Source organism: Pelobates fuscus, chromosome 3, assembly GCF_036172605.1.
Source record: "Pelobates fuscus isolate aPelFus1 chromosome 3, aPelFus1.pri, whole genome shotgun sequence".
In the NCBI taxonomy this organism is placed as follows: Eukaryota; Metazoa; Chordata; class Amphibia; order Anura; family Pelobatidae; genus Pelobates; species Pelobates fuscus.
The window spans coordinates 60,030,244-60,051,307 of NC_086319.1; the positions used below are offsets into that span (position 1 = coordinate 60,030,244).

The 21,064-nt window shown below is 43.0% G+C and overlaps 1 protein-coding gene across 1 annotated transcript; it reads left to right on the forward strand.

Moving 5' to 3' along the window:
- The first annotated feature begins 301 nt into the window (after window positions 1–301).
- Window positions 302–5,967, forward strand: DUSP6 (dual specificity phosphatase 6). Its single transcript, XM_063447121.1, has 3 exons — window positions 302–794; window positions 3,269–3,700; window positions 4,673–5,967. The coding sequence occupies exons 1-3, from the start codon at window positions 395–397 to the stop codon at window positions 4,978–4,980; spliced, it is 1,140 nt and encodes a 379-aa protein (XP_063303191.1). The 5' UTR covers window positions 302–394; the 3' UTR covers window positions 4,981–5,967.
- The last annotated feature ends 15,097 nt before the right edge of the window (window positions 5,968–21,064 follow it).

Genomic DNA, 21,064 nt, shown 5'->3' on the forward strand with positions numbered 1-21,064 from the left:
GCAATCCTCCATCTACCTACTTACCCAGTACCTACCGCTAACCAGGGACTACTGCAATCCTCCATCCACCTACTTACCCAGTGTCTACTGCTAGCCAGCCCTCCCATTGAGAAAAATCAATCCAGCCAGCTAGCCAGGGACTACTGCAATCCTCCAACCACCTACCTACTTACCCAGTACCTACCGCTAGCCAGGGACTACTGCAATCCTCCATCCACCTACCCAGTACCTACCGCTAGCCAGCCCTCCCATTGAGAAAATCCAGCCAGCTAGCCAGGTACTATTGCAATCCTCCAACCACCCACCTACTTACCCAGTACCTACCGCTCTCCATCTCCCGGCGGGCTGCCTGCCCATGCCCCAGTAGCCAGGCCTTGCCCCGAGCGAGCCCTCAATGATAGACAAGCTGAGACCCGTTCTCCCCGCTGCAGACATGGCGGTCAGTAAGTCGGTGGCCTGGCTGAACGAGCAGCTGCAGATGGCCGGGGACCGCCTGCTGCTCATGGACTGCCGGCCGCTGGAGCTCTACGAGTCGTCCCACATCGAGGCGGCCATCAACGTGGCCATCCCGGGCATCATGCTGCGCCGGCTGAAGAAGGGGAACCTGCCCATCCGCTCCCTCTTCACCAGCGGGGAGGACCGGGACAGGTTCGCCCGGCGCTGCGGGACCGACACGGTCATCCTGTACGACGAGAGCAGCAGCGAGTGGAACGAGAACACGGGCGGGGAGTCCGTGCTGGGGCTGCTCATGAAACGGCTGAAGGACGAGGGCTGCAAGGCTTATTACCTGGAAGGTGAGGGGGGAACACACCTGTAACTGGGGGGCTGTCACAGGCTACTGTGCAATGCACGACTGTCACACCTGGCATGGGGGGGGGGGACAATGCACGACTGGCACACACACCTGGCACTGGGGGGTCTGTTCAATGCACGACTGTCACACATGGGGGGTGTCTGTGCAATGCACGCCTGTCACACCTGGCATGGGGGGGGGGGGGGTCTGTGCAATGCACGACTGGCACACACCTGGCACTGGGGGGTCTGTGCAATGCACGACTGTCACACATGGGGGGGGGGGTCTGTGCAATGCACGACTGGCACACACACCTGGCACTGGGGTGTCTGTGCAATGCACGACTGTCACACATGGGGGGGTGTCTGTGCAATGCACGACTGTCACACCTGGCATGGGGGGGGGGGGGCAATGCACGACTGGCACACACACCTGGCACTGGGGGGTCTGTTCAATGCACGACTGTCACACATGGGGGGTGTCTGTGCAATGCACGCCTGTCACACCTGGCATGGGGGGGGGGGTCTGTGCAATGCACGACTGGCACACACCTGGCACTGGGGGGTCTGTGCAATGCACGACTGGCACACACACCTGGCACTGGGGTGTCTGTGCAATGCACGACTGTCACACATGGGGGGGTGTCTGTGCAATGCACGACTGTCACACCTGGCATGGGGGGGGGCGGGCAATGCACGACTGGCACACACACCTGGCACTGGGGTGTCTGTGCAATGCACGACTGTCACACATGGGGGGGTGTCTGTGCAATGCACGACTGGCACACACACCTGGCATGGGGGGTCTGTGCAATGCACGACTGGCACTGGGGGGTCTGTGCAATGCACGACTGGCACACATGGGGGGGGGGCGCAATGCACGACTGGCACACCTGGCACTGGGGGGTCTGTGCAATGCACGACTGGCACACACGGGGAGGGGGGGGGGTCTGTGCAATGCACGACTGTCACACATGGGGGGGTGTCTGTGCAATGCACAACTGTCACATATGGGGGGTGTATGTGCAATGCACGACTGTCACATATGGGGGGTGTATGTGCAATGCACGACTGTCACATATGGGGGGTGTCTGTGCAATGCTCGACTGTCACACCTAGCATGGGGGGGGGGGGGTTTCTGTGCAATGCACGACTGTCACACCTGGCATGGGGGGGTTTGTGCAATGCACGACTGTCACACACACACCTGACATGTGGTGGGGTGGCTGTCACAGGTTACTGTGCAATGCACGTCTGTCACTGGGAGGTCTGTGAAATACACGACTGTCACAGTTAACCGTGCTATGCATGACTGTCACTCACACACCTGGCGTGGGGGTTGTGCAATGCACGACTGTCACACACAACGGTCACAGGGACTACTGTGCAATGCATGTTTGTCACACATTTGTCACTGGTGGGGGTCTGTGCATGCACAACCTTTCCATACAACACTGGCACTGGAGGGACTGTGCAATGTACATTTGTCTCACACCTGTCACGGGGTGCAGGGGGGGGATGTGTACAATGCACATTCCTGGCATGGGGCTCTCTCTCCTCCATGCATGATTGGCAAATGCAATGCACGACTGTCACACACATGTGACAGGAACGTGTGTGCACTCTCATTGCTCTGCTTGTGTGTGCATTGCACGACTGTCACTCTCATGCCGGCTTGTAAAGCAAGTTAAAGGCATACTAGATGACACTATCAGATGCAGGGTTGTGTTTTTTTGTTTTTTTTTTTCCTCCTTTCTCAATATAGTGCAGATTGAAATGGCTGCTGTTAGTGGGCCCCTGATTGCAGAGCACATATTTGGTATAATGATAGGGGCCTTGGTGGGCTGGATTGTGCTTTGTAAAACAAGTAGAATGGAAATTACAAATAATTTATCCTATTAAAGTCCATGTTAATAATTAAACCTTATCTATGGTCTTAGAATGTGTGGTTACATAGCTCTCCTCTATGTGCTGAACTGATATTACTTTCTGTGTCCTCTAGTAATGGTGAAAATGTAATTTGGTCTATTTAAAAAATCAATTCTGCTCTGTAAATGTTGCTTAAGGAAGCTAAGAGGACTTGGGCTTAAACAAACATAACTTTAGCATGTTCTATAGCGAATTACTTAATAAGTGTGTGTGTGTCTTTATACTAAATACTTTTTATTTTTTTATATTCGATATGTAATATCTCCACTCCATGTTTACTACCTGTTTTTATGTTATTTTGAGTTGTTTCAGTACTGCCAATAAAAAACACTTATCAAAATTATCATTTCCATTCAGGTGCAAAGTCCTTGTGCCATCTGTTAGACTTAGTGCACTTAATAACCCTGTGGTGTTATTAAAAGGCAAAATACTTTTAGGATTTAAAAAAAAATAACAAAATAATACTTTTACTGTTTTTGATTCTTGCTGATATTGCAATTATCGTTGCCAATATTAATAACTTTCTCCCCCTCTTCCTTTTTAACAGGTGGTTTCAACAAATTCCAGGCTGAGTTTCCTGTGCATTGTGAGACAAATCTGGACAGTTCATGCAGCAGTAGTTCCCCACCAGTGCTTGGTTTGGGAGGCCTTAGGATCAGCTCGGATTCTTCATCTGATATAGAGTCTGACATTGACAGAGACCCTGTCAGTGCAACCGATTCTGATGGAAGTCCCCTTTCCAATACCCAGCCATCATTCCCAGTTGAAATTCTGCCCTATCTGTACCTCGGCTGTGCCAAGGATTCTACTAACCTGGATGTCTTGGAAGAGTTTGGCATAAAGTACATCCTAAATGTGACCCCAAACCTGCCTAATCTTTTTGAGAATGCTGGGGAGTTTAGGTACAAGCAGATTCCCATCTCGGACCACTGGAGCCAAAACCTGTCACAGTTTTTCCCCGAAGCGATCTCATTTATTGGTAAGTGCAATTTTGTTCAGCTTAAGGGGTTATACACTAAGCTTTGGATTGTACTGAGTTTGAAACCAAATTGCGTAGTTTGGGTTAGAATAGGCTGAGCTGGAGAATTATATTTGGTCTAAATTATGCTTTTCTGATTTCAATTCACTAAAATTTGATGTTCCGTTAAGAAACCCCCACATCGCATATAGATGGTGGCGATGACAAAAGAGAGAGAGAGAGAAAAAATAATATATATATATTTTTTTCCCCTTTCCCTTAGCCCCCTTATTTCATGTTTTCACCTGTGTAAGCCTAATGTAGGACCTTGTTTGGGCTTGCTCGTTAAGTCATTGTTGTGTACACACATGTGGCTGTCTCTTTAAATTTTAATAGCACTCAGTGAATCGAACTTTGATCCTCCTCTCTAACATTGAGTGTGATGGTAATATGAGCACTGCTGGTAGAAAAGTTTGGCAGGAAGCCAGGGAGAACCTAATCTCCAAGCATTGTAATGCATTTCCTCTTACAAAGGAACCCATTTTAAAGCTATGTTGACATCCTGTTCCTCTTAATGGCCTGTCCCCTGTGACTTTCTTCTTTCTCTCCGAATGCCTCAATGCTTTCATTGTTCATTGCACAACAGTTAAATCTTTTTATATTTTAACTTTGATCCAGATTAAGTTAGAAATCACTGTCATGCAAATTCAAGACAAGTTATGGGGGTTTATTCATTTCAGAGCTGATAATATTTTAGATGAGGTTTTTGTAAAATTATTATTTTTATTTTTTTTCTTACTTTCAATTTTATTTTCTTTCATAAGAAGTGACAAAGATAGTCTGTCCTCGATTGCATAATTTTCAAAAAAGTTAGCTGTACATGTACCATTATTTTTTTCTTCATCTCTTAAAGATGTAATTTATTAGTGTGTACGTTGTACATGTGTGACATTCTAATGTGGAACTTTATTTTTATTTTTTTTCCCTTTCCAGATGAAGCCCGGGGCAAAAGTTGTGGTGTTCTGGTGCATTGTTTGGCAGGGATCAGTCGCTCCGTAACAGTTACTGTGGCCTATCTCATGCAGAAGCTGAATCTTTCTATGAATGATGCATATGACATTGTGAAAATGAAGAAGTCTAACATCTCTCCTAACTTTAACTTCATGGGTCAACTTCTGGATTTTGAGAGGACATTGGGTCTTAGCAGCCCGTGTGATAATCGGGTTCCTTCTCAGCAGTTATATTTCACTAGTGCAGGAAACCAAAATGTGTTTCAAGTAGATACTCTACAGTCCACGTGAAACGTGCTCGCACTTAAATGTTGGTGATAATCATTCCTATAAAGAAAATTCTTTTAGGCTGCTTTGAGAAAGTTGTTGACAGCCCTATGCGATTTTGGTTCAAGAAGTTCCTGTGTGAATCAAAGTTTCTTAAAGTTGCAGAATTGCAATGGGAGAGAGAGATGATTAGTCAATGTATCCAAATGACTTGGAGAAGAAACTTTAAATGCCTTGGAAAGATTTGGAATGCTCATCGGCACACACTGTCTTAATGATACAGTGGCTTTTTGAGATCCAAACAAATGCAGAGCTGGACCTTGCGTATGACCTACATTCTGTAAAATTCAGAAGAATGTTGTTCCATTCATGTCTTCTGTGAAGACTGGTTCTCCTAAAAATTCAAGGAGCCAAAGAAATGTGTAAACTTCTAAATAATTTGAAGTATTGACTTTTTATGTTTCGTTTCTACATAGTACTGTAAATATTTACTTTTATATGTAGCATTGTCTGCTCATCCCTAAAACGTAGAGGTGGGGTTGAGTACACTTTCTTCCTTTACACTTTAATTTGAAAATGTTTGTAGCATATCAATGTTTGAGGGTTTGTGCATTTTGATGCACAAAAAATTTAAAGATTTTTTTTCTGTATTTTTGTTTATTCATATATGGCTGTAACTTACATATGGCTTGTTGCCTGAGCTCTTATATATATATATATTTTTTTTTCTTTTTAACACATTAATTGTTCTGAAACTTAATGTGAATTACCTCTTGCTCTTACTCTTCTATTTTAGGGAGCCTCACCTCAAATGCTGTATTTTTCAAGTATGTAAACTGGAAAAAATGTGTGTACCACTGTCATGCAAACGTTTATATTGCACATTGATTGCCAATAAGGGAGAAATGTTACTCTCCCAAATGTCCACGGAGTTAAAGTTTTAAGATTAAGTTTATTATAGAAATGTAAATCTTTAAATTATTAATAAATTACTATTTTGGTTATTGAAAATTGTTTGTGTGTATATATACATTTTTTTTAAAGTTAACCAAAACCAATTCTCTAGACCTTAGTTTCTCAACCTGTGGTACACGCACCAAAGGAAAGGTGTACGCCAAGAGGTGGCCAACTGGCCACCTTATCGCCCCCGGGAGGCGGTGAGGGAGCTGTAATCTTAAAGCAGTGCTCCTCCGTGCCCTCTCCAGTAATGCCATGGGTTATGTCGTACCTCCATGAGAGCAGTGCTGGAAGAGCACAAAGATTACACAAGCCCCCACTAGACCGCAAGGAAAGGATCCACTCCAGCTCTCCCCCAAAAAGTGTCAAATCAGTGAGAGAGTGTGTGTGTGTGTGTGTGTGTGTGTCTCAAATCAGTAAGTGAGTCAATGTCCTATATGTGTGTAACTATTAAGTGGTGTATTTTCATTTTGTGACTTTTATACTTCAGATTAATAGTATATACACTTTTTAATTTTTTTTTTTTTTACACACCATATTCACATTTCTGTAATTTATTTAAATATATTCATTGTCACATTCTTCTCCAATATGGGATTAACGTAAATATCAATATTTGCACATTTTGATTTGGAAACTTGTAATTTTAAATCAATAGAAATTACTTTCTCAAGGTAGGTGTACTTAAGGGGAGATAGAGCTATATCTCTATTCCATTTTTTAAAATTTATTTATTTTTTTCTGCAGCGGTACTTCTTCATAAATGTTTGAGGAAACACTGTTCTTGACTAATCCAAATTTTTTCTTTTTTTTTGACCTATTCAAGTTCAACTCCACCTCAAACTCAGAACTACGTTTAATTTACCCCTTTAATCAGCTCGCCCTTCAATTCATTTCTTCATTGGTTCTCAGTCCTTAATCTGGGAAAACATTTATTTTCTCTATGAAAAATGGTACTTTCTTTTTTTATAATCACTGGTTTATAGAGTTCATATCCATAGCAATACCTCTAATGCGAACAAGCAACCTTTTTGTCCTAAAGGTATGATAAACTCCTAGTGAGTCTCATTAACCCCTTAAGGACCAAACTTCTGGAATAAAAGGGAATCATGACATGTCATACATGTCATGTGTCCTTAAGGGGTTAAAGTCAAGAAGCCAGTGTGTGCATAAAAAAAAAAAAACTACCTTCTTCTGATGATAAATAAAACTTAAGTGGAGGAAAATGTAGCTTTCTCCTGATAAACATTTTCATTACTATGTAGACATGATTCATGGAAGTGTACGTCTGACACAACACAGCAGATACACAATGTAATTTTTAAATCCGAAATAAAAAATGGCATGCTACAGTGCATGCAATGCTTGCACTAGTATCACCGTGAGCAGAAAATCTCCCACAGTTGCTCAATCCCACGGGACACACAAGAATTGATAAGTAAATGTATCTCTCCACTGCATGAATTGTTGGAAATTCCATAATTTTAGACAAAATAAGGTGGCTTGGTGAATTTCTCAAATTTGACTAAAACTTGAATTTAGTTTCTCAGCATCTGCTGAGAAAGGGGCAGAATAAGCACTTAGGGCAATTAAAACTCAAACGGGAGAGTTATGGTGTTGGTTGGTGAATATTTAACATGGAACGGACTGTATCATTAACAAATTCAGGAACCCTTGCCAATTGTTACTGCAGGGCTCACAATGTACACTCACCATTGATGAATAAAAACTTATCTTGGCAAGTAGAAATTGAGACCTTGGTGAGTGCTATGGACACTAGAGCCTTGCAGTGGTTTGTAACTTTCAATACCTGACTAGTAGTGATGTCGCGAACATAAAATTTTCCGTTCGCAAACAGAGAACGCGAACTTATGCAAATGTTGGCGAACCGCTAAAGACTCCAATAGGCAGGAGAATTTTAAAACCCACAGGGACTCTTTCTGGCCACAATAGTGATGGAAAAGTTGCTTCAAGGGGACTAACACCTGGACTGTGGCATGCCGGAAGGGGGATCCATGGCAAAACTCCCATGGAAAATTACATAGTTGATGCAGAGTCTGGTTTTAATCCATAAAGGGCATAAATCACCTAACATTTCTAAATTGTTTGGAATAACGTGCTTTGAAACATCAGGTATGATGTATCGATCAGGTAGTGTAAGGGTTACGCCCGCTTCACAGTGACAGACCAAACTCCCCGTTTAACGCACCGCAAACAACCGCAAACAGTCCATTTGCACAACCGCAAACTCCCCATTTGCACAAGGTTGGATGCCAAGCTAGCCGTGTCCCGCTCCTTGTCCTCACTGATGTCATTGAAGGTCTCTTCCTCCACCCAGCCACGTACAACACCAAGGGTCCCCTGAAAGGTGACAACAAGCCCCCTGTATTTTTTTTTTTTAAATGTACACTACTGTTACACCAGATATGAGTTGCACTGGTGTGACACTGTGCCCTGGCAGGCCCTGAAACGCACACGTGTGAAGGAAACTGAGTGCTATTATTTCACAGTCAAATTTCTAGTTTTTTTTTTTTTAAATGTACACTACTGTTACACCAGTGATTGGCCCACGTCATGCCTACGCCCCCAAAACGTTCATGTGTGGGGGTGCTGGAATGACGTGGGCCAATGGGAGCCTGAATCAACTTTTGGCTCCCACTGCCCCTTTAAGAGCGAGCTCGTGACTCAAGCCGTGCTCCTAGAGCCAGGTGGGCCATGTGACGATCACTGCGGTCAGTGCACGCGGCTAAGTCAGAAGAGGAGATCAAGCCGCATGTGGCTCGTGTGGAGGCAGGAGTGATCCAGCCACGCGCGGCTCAAGCTTAGGAGCCAGGTCGGTCCCAGGATAAGGTAAATACATCCACAACCACTTATCCAATTCACACACCTTTCCTAACGTCCTATCCCATTAAAAGCATATTACTGCGTATTTAATAAAACAGATAGACCCCCTACTTCATCCAGGTTACCGATCGATGGTTCGATATTCTGAGCCCTCTCTGATTTACTGTACACGACTATTCGATATTCCCACAAATTTTATATAGCATTTTATGTTTGTTTGAGACCACCTTAAAAATATTGGATATTGCTAAAAATCATGATCACTATATACTTTCTCTACAAACCTCTAAAACTAACCAAACTACTCATCCATCCGCTATACCACTTTATCCCACCTAGAACTAGTGCCCAGTTAAAATACTTGACTCTTACTTACCCACACTCAGTCATGCCACACACATTTCACCACTACTCACTGAATCCCTCTGACTACGGCTAAATTCATCTTCTACATCAGAACACTACTCCTAAGATTGGGTTGTATCCATGTCTCGGGTCTTTCATTTAGAATAGGGGCAGCTTCGGTCTCCTTCAACACTGACACTCCTGTGCATATTATTAAAAGATTGGGCAGATGGAAATCCTCAGTCTACAACCGATATATTCCTCATCCTGAGAAAGAAATGAGGAAAGCTTTTAAAAGTTTGGCTTTGTAAATTTGATGCAATAAGTGTGTTTTTTTTTAATACCTTTTCACCCTCTTTGCATGCACCCGATTTACATATATTACTAATATGTTTATGAACATATACATTATATTATTCACTCACTCACTCTCTGGGCCGGCCTAAGACATCATGCTGCCTAGGTCCAACAATAAATGACTATGGGGGATAATGTATAATAAACACAGGTTACTGGCTAGGGGGGATAATGTATAATAAACACAGGTTACTGGCTAGGGGGAGGATAATGTATAATAAACACAGGTTACTGGCTATGGGAGGATAATGTATAATAAACACAGGTTACTGGCTATGGGGGGATAATGTATAATAAACACAGGTTACTGGTTGTGGGGGGATAATGTATAATAAACACAAGTTACTGGTTTTGGGGGGATAATGTATAATAAACACAGGTTACTGGCTATGGGGGATAATGTATAATAAACACAAACACAAAAAAAAAATGAATGCAGCTTCAGAATTAATTAAATTGTATGCTGTCTAGGAGGTGGGAGATTCTGGGAGGGAGGGGCTGCTGCTGATTGGCTGGAATGTGTCTGCTGACTGTGAGGTACAGGGTCAAAGTTTACTCAATGATGATGAATAGGGGACGGACCGAACATCGCATATGTTCGCCATCCGTGGCGAACAAGCTATGTTCGCCAGGAACTATTCGCCAGCAAACCGTTCGGGACATCACTACTGACTAGTAGCATAGGGCTTGAAATTAACGTGGCCTTGTAAGCCATGTGACTAGATCTGTGAGCTATAGTGGTCAGGTTGTCTGGGGTGACTAGGTGCTACCCTTGGTTAAAGATTTTATGTAGATGTGTGCATTATCAATGGAATTGATTTCACTCAACATTAAATGACTGGGGCTTTGATGGCTGAGGGTGGGGGTGTTAGTTAAGCAGTCTCAGCCAATCTATATCATCCAAGTTTGATTAAATTGACCTTGATAATGCTTTGTTAATTCCGTATTATCAATTTGGCTGAGCTCGGGGAGCCCCATTTAACTTCATTATCCTGTCTATAGTCAAGATTGTAAAAAGAAATAAAAAACATTTCCCCCCTGAAAATTTGAAGGGATAAATGGTGCTTGGTACTTTTAGTTACCTAACCATTTTTGGTGCATCTGCCAGGAAACATGTTGCATAACTTACCACGCCACATTACAGCTAATGTTCTAGGGTTTGCCATAATGAAGTAGTCTTATACTGCGAAAAAGAAAAGCATTACATTGCTTTGTACAAAATTATATATAACTTTGAAATACTCTGAGGAATAAGGTGTAGGTGAAATATACTAATCCGTATCATTGTTTTCACACTCTCGCTATTCCTTATACTGTTACGTTCAAAGTACAGATTTTCTTGCGGCCCTGGCAATTTCCTGTCCAGCTGTATCTGAAGTAGCTGCTTGTTTTAATATGTCCTGTAGATAATTTTAGCCAGTTTCCTCTTTGTGGATTAAAAATCTGCTTTCCTCCAAGACTACGCTTGACTGTGTTCCTACAGTTCTGCAGAAACCAACAGATGGCTGTCCCACCATTTCCTTTGGCTTTGCTTTGGGTTTTTCTGCTTTTTTTAAAATTTTGTTTATCATCCTATTTCTGGAATTAACAATGTTGGTTAAAGGCAGTGTTCCTATAAATGTTTTATTTTTTTTTAAATGGGCAAGTAACACCTCCATGTGGAACATTGCTTACAGCTGTCACAGTATGTAAATATATATGTCTATCTGAGCCTCAACTTTTTTAACAAGCTGTTTGTAAACACCAGCTGGCCAAGGTTGCGTTTGCATTACATTGTTCAAAGCATCTGCTTAAGGCGAAAACAGTGGGGATACAGTTGCAGTGTATGGTCATACATTATATAAACCTGCCACAACAATTTAGCATTAGTAGAAAGTAGGTCCAGGAACTCAAGGTTTCTTCAAAAAGGCAGATTTATTGAAATCTGAATGTACAACGTTTTGACCTACACAGAGTCAATCTTTGATGCAACCGTTGTGTGGATATGGATATTAGCTGAGCCTTTCGTCAATGCAAATTGGAGTTTGGTCATATTCCAGTATAGTATATAAGACAGAAAGATTGTACACACAACAGCATGCCTTTTTTTATACAACATAATTTTCTTTCTTGGTCCAACAACACCCTTCTAAAAGATGGACCTCCTCTAATATGTTCTATTTCCTGGCTATCCATAACAGCATATACAAATGGTCTGCCTCACTCAGGACAGGAAAAATAGAAAGGTCCATCAGTCCTTGCACATATTTAGCAGCAATCAGACCTGTAAACCTGACTCCAGAGGCTTATTATCCTGGGTATAGGTTTTAGCTTTACTTATAAAGCTTTAGGTCAGCAAAGGTGTGTTGGGTTATTGCTATTTCAATGACCTGCATATAAAAAGGTCACATTTAGAAGCAGGTTAATGATCATTGAAGTAAATACTTCATGTCGTATGATGGGGATCTATTGAAGGGACACTATAGTCACCAGAACAACTACAGCTTGCTTAATTTGTTCTGGTGAGTAGAATCATTATCTTCAGGCTTTTTGCTGTAAACAGTCTTTTCAGAAACAATGCAGTGTTTACATTACAGCCTAGTGATAACTTCACTGGCCACTCCTCAGATGGCTGTTAGAGATCCTTCCTGGGTCATGGCTGCCTAAAATGCATCCAAACATTCAGTATCTCCTCCCTCTGAATGCAGACACTGAACTTTCCTCATAGAGATTCATTGATTCAATTCATCTCCATGAGAAGATGCTGATTGGCCAGGGCTGTGTTTGAATTGTGCTGGCTCTGCCCCGATCTGCCTCTTTATCAGTCTAAGCCAATCCTATGGGGTAGCATTGTGATTGGATCAGGCCGCCACTTCTGATGATGTCAGAGGAATTTCACAGGCAGAGGCAGCAGCTTCAGACTTGAATACAAGTAAGATTTACTATCTTTAGTGAGGCAAAAGGGGCCAAGTGGGCTAGATAGTGGTTTTAACACTATTAGGTCAGGCATATATGTTTGTGTTCCTGACCCTATAGTGCTCCTTTAAAGAGTGCTTCTGGTTGCAATTACGTCTCTGTTAGTCCAGCCATTGTGCATTGCTACGGAATTTTGCTGGCGCTATATAAATAATAAAATAATAATAATAATATACACTGCTATGTGATTGTGATACCAGTAGTCTATACTACTCTACTAAATCTAAAGTGACAATCTAGTGATAGGAATACAGATTTGTAGTCCCAGCGCTATAGTCTTCATGTTCCTAGTTCATTGTAACCTCCTCCCCGAGTGTACACTGTAGAAAATGGAAAATATATTTTTTTACTTACTTTTTTCCATCACAGAGTCTCTGCCAACAGTTCCACCTCCATGATCAGGACCTTATGAGGGATCCACCAATGATTCTCTTGTCATAGAGAATCACTGAATGCATGTTCTCTATGACAATCAGTGATGTCACTGCACATGTGTGTGACATCTTGATTTGCCAGGGTATTCAGAGGGCTATTCAGAGGGCTTGGAGGCATGGCTTCAAGCCTCAAAATTAATAAAATATAGGGATTTGGACGCTAGGACACGAGGAACTACTGTAGGCACTATAACAACTTCAACTAGATGAAGTTATTCTAGTGAGCACAGTGTTCCTTTAAGATAACAAATGGATTTTGATGTTTTGAATATCTTGTTGGTTTCATACCTCCTTATTTATAATGGGCAGTCCCTATTTTGGGCCCAAATCCCTCTGCCTAAAGGAGTGAATATGGATAGGGGAGCATGACTGCTGACCTGAGGAGTTGACATAGCAACCAAATGGATACAGTTGGTTTTACAGGGGGAAGCAGGGAATTTGGGGAAAATTACCAGACTACTGGTGAACAATGCTGATGGAGCCTGTCAGTGTCTTTCCCCACCAACCCTCTCCAATGGTTCTGTTCTGGAATTGTTGTTTTGTGGACAGGCTGAAGAGGCTCTGGAAGAAGTTTAAAGTGCACCTGTCTGCTGGGTGAAACCAGCAGCTGACAGTACTTGGTTGTGTTGGTTTAAATAAAGCTGTGTCTGATGCCCTTACCCACTTTACATAGCGTTTTGTTATTTATTGGGAATGGAAGGATAACAGGATATGATGATCGAAGGAGTCAGCAGTCATGTCCCTCTTTTCTAGGAGCACCATATTGTTGGTGTGTCTCAGTGTATAACAGAGCTCCACAGCAATAATACTCACAGTAATGTGTCTTTAAACTATGATTAATGTGATTAGAAATCAGTCTGTGTAATTAAAATACATGGTTCTTGTTCTAAAATACATTTTAGTTGCATAAATTGTTAGTAGTAAGTCACCACAATTTCCCAGAACAGTCCCGACCCTGACCACGCCTTCACTCACACCCCTAAAATTAAAATGTCCCTCTTTGTCCATTTGAAATGTTGGAAGGTGTATGTGTCTATTAGCTGCTCTATGGAATGCGTGTTAGAATGCAAAATGAAATGAAATTAGGCCTTTGTTCTGTTAACATGAGAGGCTTTCCAGATATGTATTGTTTGGCACTGGTATGCTCATTCTCAGCAATCTGAGCCAGCCAACTATTTCTGGTCTACAACAGGTTATATGTTACCTGTAATGGAGTAATTACATGCTCTAGGAAACAGAATTTGAGTTTGTACCTGGATCACATCAGTAATCTGACAGAGTCAGCTATCTGCTTATCTGTAATAAATTATATTGAAATTATCTCTGCACCAACCGGTGCAGGCTGAGGTAAAATGGTCATGGTTAAAGCCAACTCTCTGCCTATTCTTTGTTGATGAGAGAAATGTTCCTGATTATATTGACTCCTGTTTTCATCACATACTCAGTAGTCTCAGTCAATCCATTATTTCGTAGGTAACAGTACTGAGGCTACCAAAGGAAAGCAACAGACTGGATGTGTAGGATTTCACCGAACCCTATATAAGAGAAAAAAAATATATATAGACCACCCTAAGGTGCAGGTATCCAGGAGCCAGAAAATAAAATAAAATACAATAAGATAAAATAACTAAAATAAAAAATAGTTAAAAGCTTTCTAACACTTAGAGAACGTCTTGTGTGTAGCTTCAAACATATGATCAAATACACAAATATGTAGATAATATATCAAAGTTCAAATTGACACTAATTAACAGTATACACGAGAGTTTCATGTGCCTCACAATGAAATTACAATTATATACTGATATGATAAATTGTCATAAGCAAACAGTCCTTAATGGAGTGAAGAATGATTATTATTCCAACTCTGTAGCTAATCCTTTCATTACTTTGTATCACAAGTAGCTAGGACTCGGCCTGTAGTGACAGTGCGGGGTAAACAGAATACCTGTGAATATGATCTACTCATCTCTACTGTGCAATCTAGACGGAGCCAGGTACCAACGATATTGAATTTTGTAATGGTCAGTACAGAAAGAAATTCCTTTAAGAGCTTTAAAGGAACCCAATCCTTTTTTAAGCGAAAGTGAATAACACATAGATAATGTACCCTTTCTGTTTGGGTCATATAAAAAAACTTTTTCTAGTGTTGAGATCTCTAATGACCTATAGTTCTTGTCAGTTTCTGATACGTTATATAGTTCTTTAATTTTTCGATAATCAACATGCACTCAGATTCAGAATTATTCATTAGTCCATACTTAATTTTACATTTTTCAAACAAAAGAATGGCATTGCCATGAAAAAAGCTATCTAAATTTGTTATGTAGTATTTTTTCCATAATTCTATGTTCAAGGATGGTATGTGCTCTATATAATCATGTAGTATGGCTATTATTCTTATAATTATCCCAGGCCCTAAGAGTAGTTTTAGTTGATTAAAATAATTTAGTAATTCTAGGTCTTTTTTCAGGACACACCAAAGGTATCTCCGGGAGATTTAATGGGAGCATTTTTAACTCTTTCATTTCCATCCATCTTGACTTATTAACTTGGCTATTAAAACTTACAACCACCTCAGCATTAGTAGCAAAATTATATTTGCGTATATCCAGTACACCAATATGTACGTCTAATTCTGCTGGTTTTATTCCCCCATATAAACTTAACATTACTAAATGGACTTTATTAAAAAAAGATAACGGAATAGACAGGGGTATAGTCCTAAAGTAATACAACATTTTTGGGAGTATTGTCATCTTAATTGACGCAATCCCCCCCAACCAAGAAAGCTCCATCACGCCCCACCTCTCCATCTCTTTTTCCAAGTAGATAACAGGAATGCATGTTTACTATGTTTTTGCAGAAATTAATTCCTAAATATTCTAAATACTCATTTCTCCAGACAAATAAATACAATCTCTTGAGAGTGGCAATTTCTAAATGACTTGAAATGGAAGGGCCTGAGTTTTGGACTTTAATTTATAGTAATATACTTCTCCGAACTGATTTAAGAGATTTTTAAGGTGTTTTAAAGATTATTTCGGGTTTTTAATTGCCAAAATAATATCGTCAGCAATCAAGCCAATCTTATGAGTGGAGACTTTGATATTTATACCTTCAATTTCCAGAGTTATTCTGATCAATTCAGCCAGGGGTTCTATAGCTAAAACAAATAAAATCGGAGATAAAGGGCACCCCTGCCTCGTTCCATTAGTTAAAAAAAAAGTTTGAGATTTAAAGCCAGAAGCTGAGACATGGGCTTTAGGGGCACAATATAATGCCTTTATTGCGTTAATAAAGGATGATGGAATGTTTAATCTGCTTAATGGTTTCCACAAATAACCCCAATGTATCCTGTCAAACTCCTTCTCTGCATCCAAAGATAGAAGCAAAGAAGGCATTCTGGCCAAGTTAATATGTTGAATCAAATTAATAAATCTCCTTGTTCCATCTGGTGCCTGTCTGCCTTTTAAAAAGCCCACTTGATCTTAATTGATTATCAGGGAATTAATTTGCTAGGATTGAGCACTCATGGACCGAGGGCCCGAGGCTCTTGGGGGCCCGCCTCTGCTGCAGTACAGTAATGGCTGATCTGGGCCCCTGCTGCTGCACAGCCTTCTGCGGGCCCCTGCTGCTACAAATCGTCTCCACCTTGTAGGGCACACTGAAGGACAGCCAATGGGCTTTCCCAAAGACTGCCCCTCAGTGTGCCTGTCTCAGTGTAACACTGCTCAGAGCAGCTCCGTGCGCTTGTTCTGCAGGAAGTGACATCAGCCACATTGCAGAGTGAGCTGTGCGTAGCTGCCCTGAGCAGATTTACAGGCAGCATGTCTGGGCCTGTGAGCGACCTCCAGGAGAGGATTTGTGGACCACCAGAAAGGTATGACTTGGGGAGGGGGGATTTAAATATATTTTTTTTACATTTGAAATATTTAAATTTTATAATCTTCCCCACTACTGCCCCATCACAGCCCTTATACCCCCAAACCCCCAACCGTTACACTAACTCCTATCATCCCAAGGCAGCCCCTACACCCTCTGCAGTACCTACACCCCCCAACACCCTCTGCAGCCCCTACTCCCTGCTCTCCCCTGCAGCCCCTACCCCATACTCCCTCTGCAGCCACTACCATTCTGCTTTCCCTCTGCAGCCTCTACCATTGTGATCTCCCCAGCATGCCCCTACCATTCTGCTCTCCCCAGCATGCCCCTACCTCCTGCTACCCCTGCAGCCCCTACCCCCTGCTCTCCCCAGCATGCTCCCTCTGCAGCCCCTACCATTCTGCTCTCCCCTGCAGCCCCTACACCCTGCTCTCCCCAGCATGCCCCTACCCCCTGCTACCTCTGCAGCCCCTTCCCACTGCTCTCCCCAGCACAGTGGCGGATCCAGAGCCTGGTCTCGGGAGGGGCACTTGTAGATTATTTAAAGAAATAATTCAGGCACAATAACCACTACAGCTCAGTGCAGTAGTTATGGTGCCAGTAGTGCCAGGGTCCCATCGCAGAGTAAGTAGTCAAACCGTTTAAAAAAACTGTTTGACAACTTACCTGGGGTCTGCTGGGATATAGGGCATATATATATATATAGTGTGTGAGTGCGAGGGCGGCAGTCAGGGCCGGACTGGCCCATCGGGATACCGGGAAATTTCCCGGTGGGCTGCGGCACCTGGGGCTGGGTTGACAGCCGTTATTAGTGATCAGGCTCCTGTGATCCCAGCCGGCCATGTGCAAGCTGTGCGACCGCACTGGGCCCCATGGGAGCAGGGGGAGCAGCGGGAGCAGGAGGAGCCAGGCGGCCGGCACAGCTCACACATGGCCGGCCGGGAACAATAAAAAAAAAATTGCAGCAGGGGCGGGGCTTAGTGTTCGGCGGGCGAAGCTTCACATGCGGCGAGGGCGGATCCTAATGTGCGGCGGGGGCGGAGCTTAGCGTGCGGCGGGGGCCTGGCTAACAGCAGCATGGGAAGCAGGAAGGAGTCCCTGCTTCCCCAACAACCAGCCTCCAGGAGCTCCAAGGGATGTGGAGGTAAGAAGCAGGTCATTGTGTGTGTGTGACTGCCTGTGTGTGTGTGACTGTCTGCCTGTGTGTGTGTGGCTTTTGGTGTGTGTGTGTGACTGTCTGCCTCTGTGTGTATGTATGACTGTCTGCCTGTGTGTGTATGTATGACTGTCTGCCTGTGTGTGTTTGACTGTCTGCCTGTGTGTGTGTGTGTGTGACACTGTCTGTGTATGTGTGTGTGTGACTGCCTCTGTGTGTATGTATGACTGTCTGCTTGTGTGTGTGTGACTGTCTGCCTCTGTGTGTATGCATGACTGTCTGCCTGTGTGTGTGTGACACTGTCTGTGTGTGTGTGTCTGCGCCGCCTTCTAAATACACACACACACACACATTCACTGACAGATACGCATACACTAGCTAACAGAAACACACACTCGCTAACAGAAACACACACACACTAACAGACACACTCACACTCACGAACAGACAAACACACACTCACAGACACTCGCAGACACACCCACACACCCACTAACAGACACACACACACACACTATCAGACACACTCACTAACAGACAAACACTCACTCACTAACAGACAAACACTCACTCACTAACAGACACACTCACTCACTAAAAGACCCTCACTCACTCACTAACAGACACACTCACTCACTAACAGACACTCACACTAACAGACACACACACACACACACTAAAAGACACACACTAACAGACACACACACACACTAAGAGACACACACTAACAGACACACACACACACTAACAGACAGACACACACACACTAACACACACACTAAGAGACACACACTAACAGACACACACACACACACACACACACACTAAGAGACACACACACACACACACACACACACTAACTGACATACATAGACACTCACTCACATTAACACATTTTTTTATTTACCCCCTCTCCTTACCTTTGGGAATGCTGGGGGGGGGGTTCTCTTTCTCCCTGGGGGTCCAGTGGCTGCTGGGCGGGGGGGCGGGTGGCCGGCGATGGAGCACTTTCCCCTGAGCTGTCTGCTCAGCTCCCTCCCGCCGCCAGCAGAGTGAGGCCGGGAGCCAGAAAATGACGTCATCAGCAGAGACGGAGCCAGGCCCCAGGGACCTTGACGCTGGAATCAGGTAAGTGTTTGAAGGGTCATTAACCCTTTCATTGCCACAGGAGCAGAGGGACACTGTAGTGTTAGCAATACAGCTTTATATTCCCAACACCGTAGTGTTCCTTTGTCTACCCCACACCAGTTTGAATCTGTAGAAATGTAATTAGCCTCCTGAAATTGGCTACAGGTGTGCAGACAAGGTTGCGTTCCTTTTGTGCAGCTGTGATCCAAATGGACATTTTCCGTTTTCTGTGCTTACATTCGGCACTCTAAAGGTGCAGTTTGTTCAGTAGTTTATCTTCACATGAGGAAAGACACATCTAATATGCAGGATTTACCATTGGTAATTACAGTAAACCAGAGAATGTTTCAACTACTTCAGAGATAAGTCTTTGAGCACTACTTATTATCCCCTGATTCATGCTATTTGGAACTGCTTTTTGTATAGACATTGGTTTTCGGGTGAATGTGCAAGTGCCAGACCCAAACTTCAAAGTAACACAGGTTGTCATAGGTATTTCCAGAGCAAGATTAAGGTTTCTCAGGGCACTCGGCAGGGTGCCAGATTGGGGCCCTGTCCTAGAACAGTGGACTCTCTTTCTGTAAGTGGTGTGTGAAGGAGGCTGAGAGCTAAATTGGGGATGGGGAGGGGTAAACGAGTGAGTGTGTCTGTGTGTCTAGCATAATGTACGTGTATGTGCCAAAGAGTGAGTGTGTTCATTTCTGACTGAGCGTGTCTGTGTCTCTGGAATTGTCTCTGGAATGTTTTGGAGTATCCTTGTGTGTGAATGTGTGGCTCTGTATTTGTGAGTGTATGTGTGTGGGGTAGTTGCTTGTGTTGTGTGTAATAGTATTATAATTAGCATTTATATAGCGACAATATATTCTGTACTGCTTTACAATTATAAAATAGGGATATCCGACGTGTAATTTACATGCAGAATATATAAAATATGCAAAATTCCAGTTTAGTTACTTGCCATGCTTATAACCACTTCTCTACCTCAGTTGTATATTATATATTATTATTATTTATATAGCCCCAATTAATTCCGCAGCACCTTATAATATTATGAAAGGGGTGGACGTTTACAATAAATGAGACAATTACACAGTGACAATAGGGCCCTGCTCAAACATTATTTTGTTTTTGAGTTATGTTGTGTCTGTTTAAAGGGACACTATAGTCACCTGAACAACTTTAGCTTAATGAAGCAGTTTTGGTGTATAGAACATGCCCCTGCAGCCTCACTGCTCAATACTCTGCCATTTAGAATTTTTGTGTTTGTCTTGTTTACCTATTGCACAGGGCTGCGGAATATGTTGGCGCTATACAAATAAATGTAAGTCCGCTCACAATGTCATTATATCATCCTCTTCCCCTCCCTGTCACATACAAGAACCCATTCTTTTCCCACTGTCACTTATACTCTGCTTTCCGCCCACATCTAATTATCCTGTAAACCTTTCCATGTTACTTTCACTCACCCTTATCCTTACTCCATGTCACTCATCCATGTCACATGCAACAAGCTTTTCTGGAAAATCATAAATAGCATACAAATCACACAATCCACTCCCAACCCTCCACTGTCAAAGACAGTCAAACACCACAACACCCCCTAGATATAGCAAATGCCTTTAATAATTATTATGTTGGATGTGCTACCACCCTGGTTGCTAAGATGACAAATTACACTCATTTTCACACCACAAATAAAGATCAGGCCCTGCCAAAACTTCAAAATTCTCATATAGAGAAATCAAATTTTAGACCTGTGCCTGTTAGTGTTGTTAATAAACATTTAATTATTAAAAAATTACCCTTGGTCTACCGACAGAGACCGTTAAGAAGAACGCCCAATCAGTGGCGTACACATGACCTATGGGGCCCCGGTGCGAAAATTGATCCGTGGGCCCCCCCCCGCACGCTTACTCTGCGCAGGCCGGGGCTGCAACACATGGCGGCGGGCACCTGGTCGCAGGGGTTGCAGGGTTGCGACCCCTGCGACCGCGGTATGTAAACCAGTGCATGCAGATGCACACACACTTAACCCCTTAGGGACCAA

What these genes read in the sequence shown, in the direction of transcription:
- DUSP6 (XM_063447121.1), top strand. Translation starts at nt 395, where the DNA reads ATGATAGACAAGCTGAGACCCGTTCTCCCCGCTGCAGACATGGCGGTC. An exon ending in CAAGGCTTATTACCTGGAAG is followed by an intron (nt 795 to 3,268) that starts GTGAGGGGGGAA and finishes CCTTTTTAACAG; the next exon opens with GTGGTTTCAACAAATTCCAG. An exon ending in CGAAGCGATCTCATTTATTG is followed by an intron (nt 3,701 to 4,672) that starts GTAAGTGCAATT and finishes TTCCCTTTCCAG; the next exon opens with ATGAAGCCCGGGGCAAAAGT.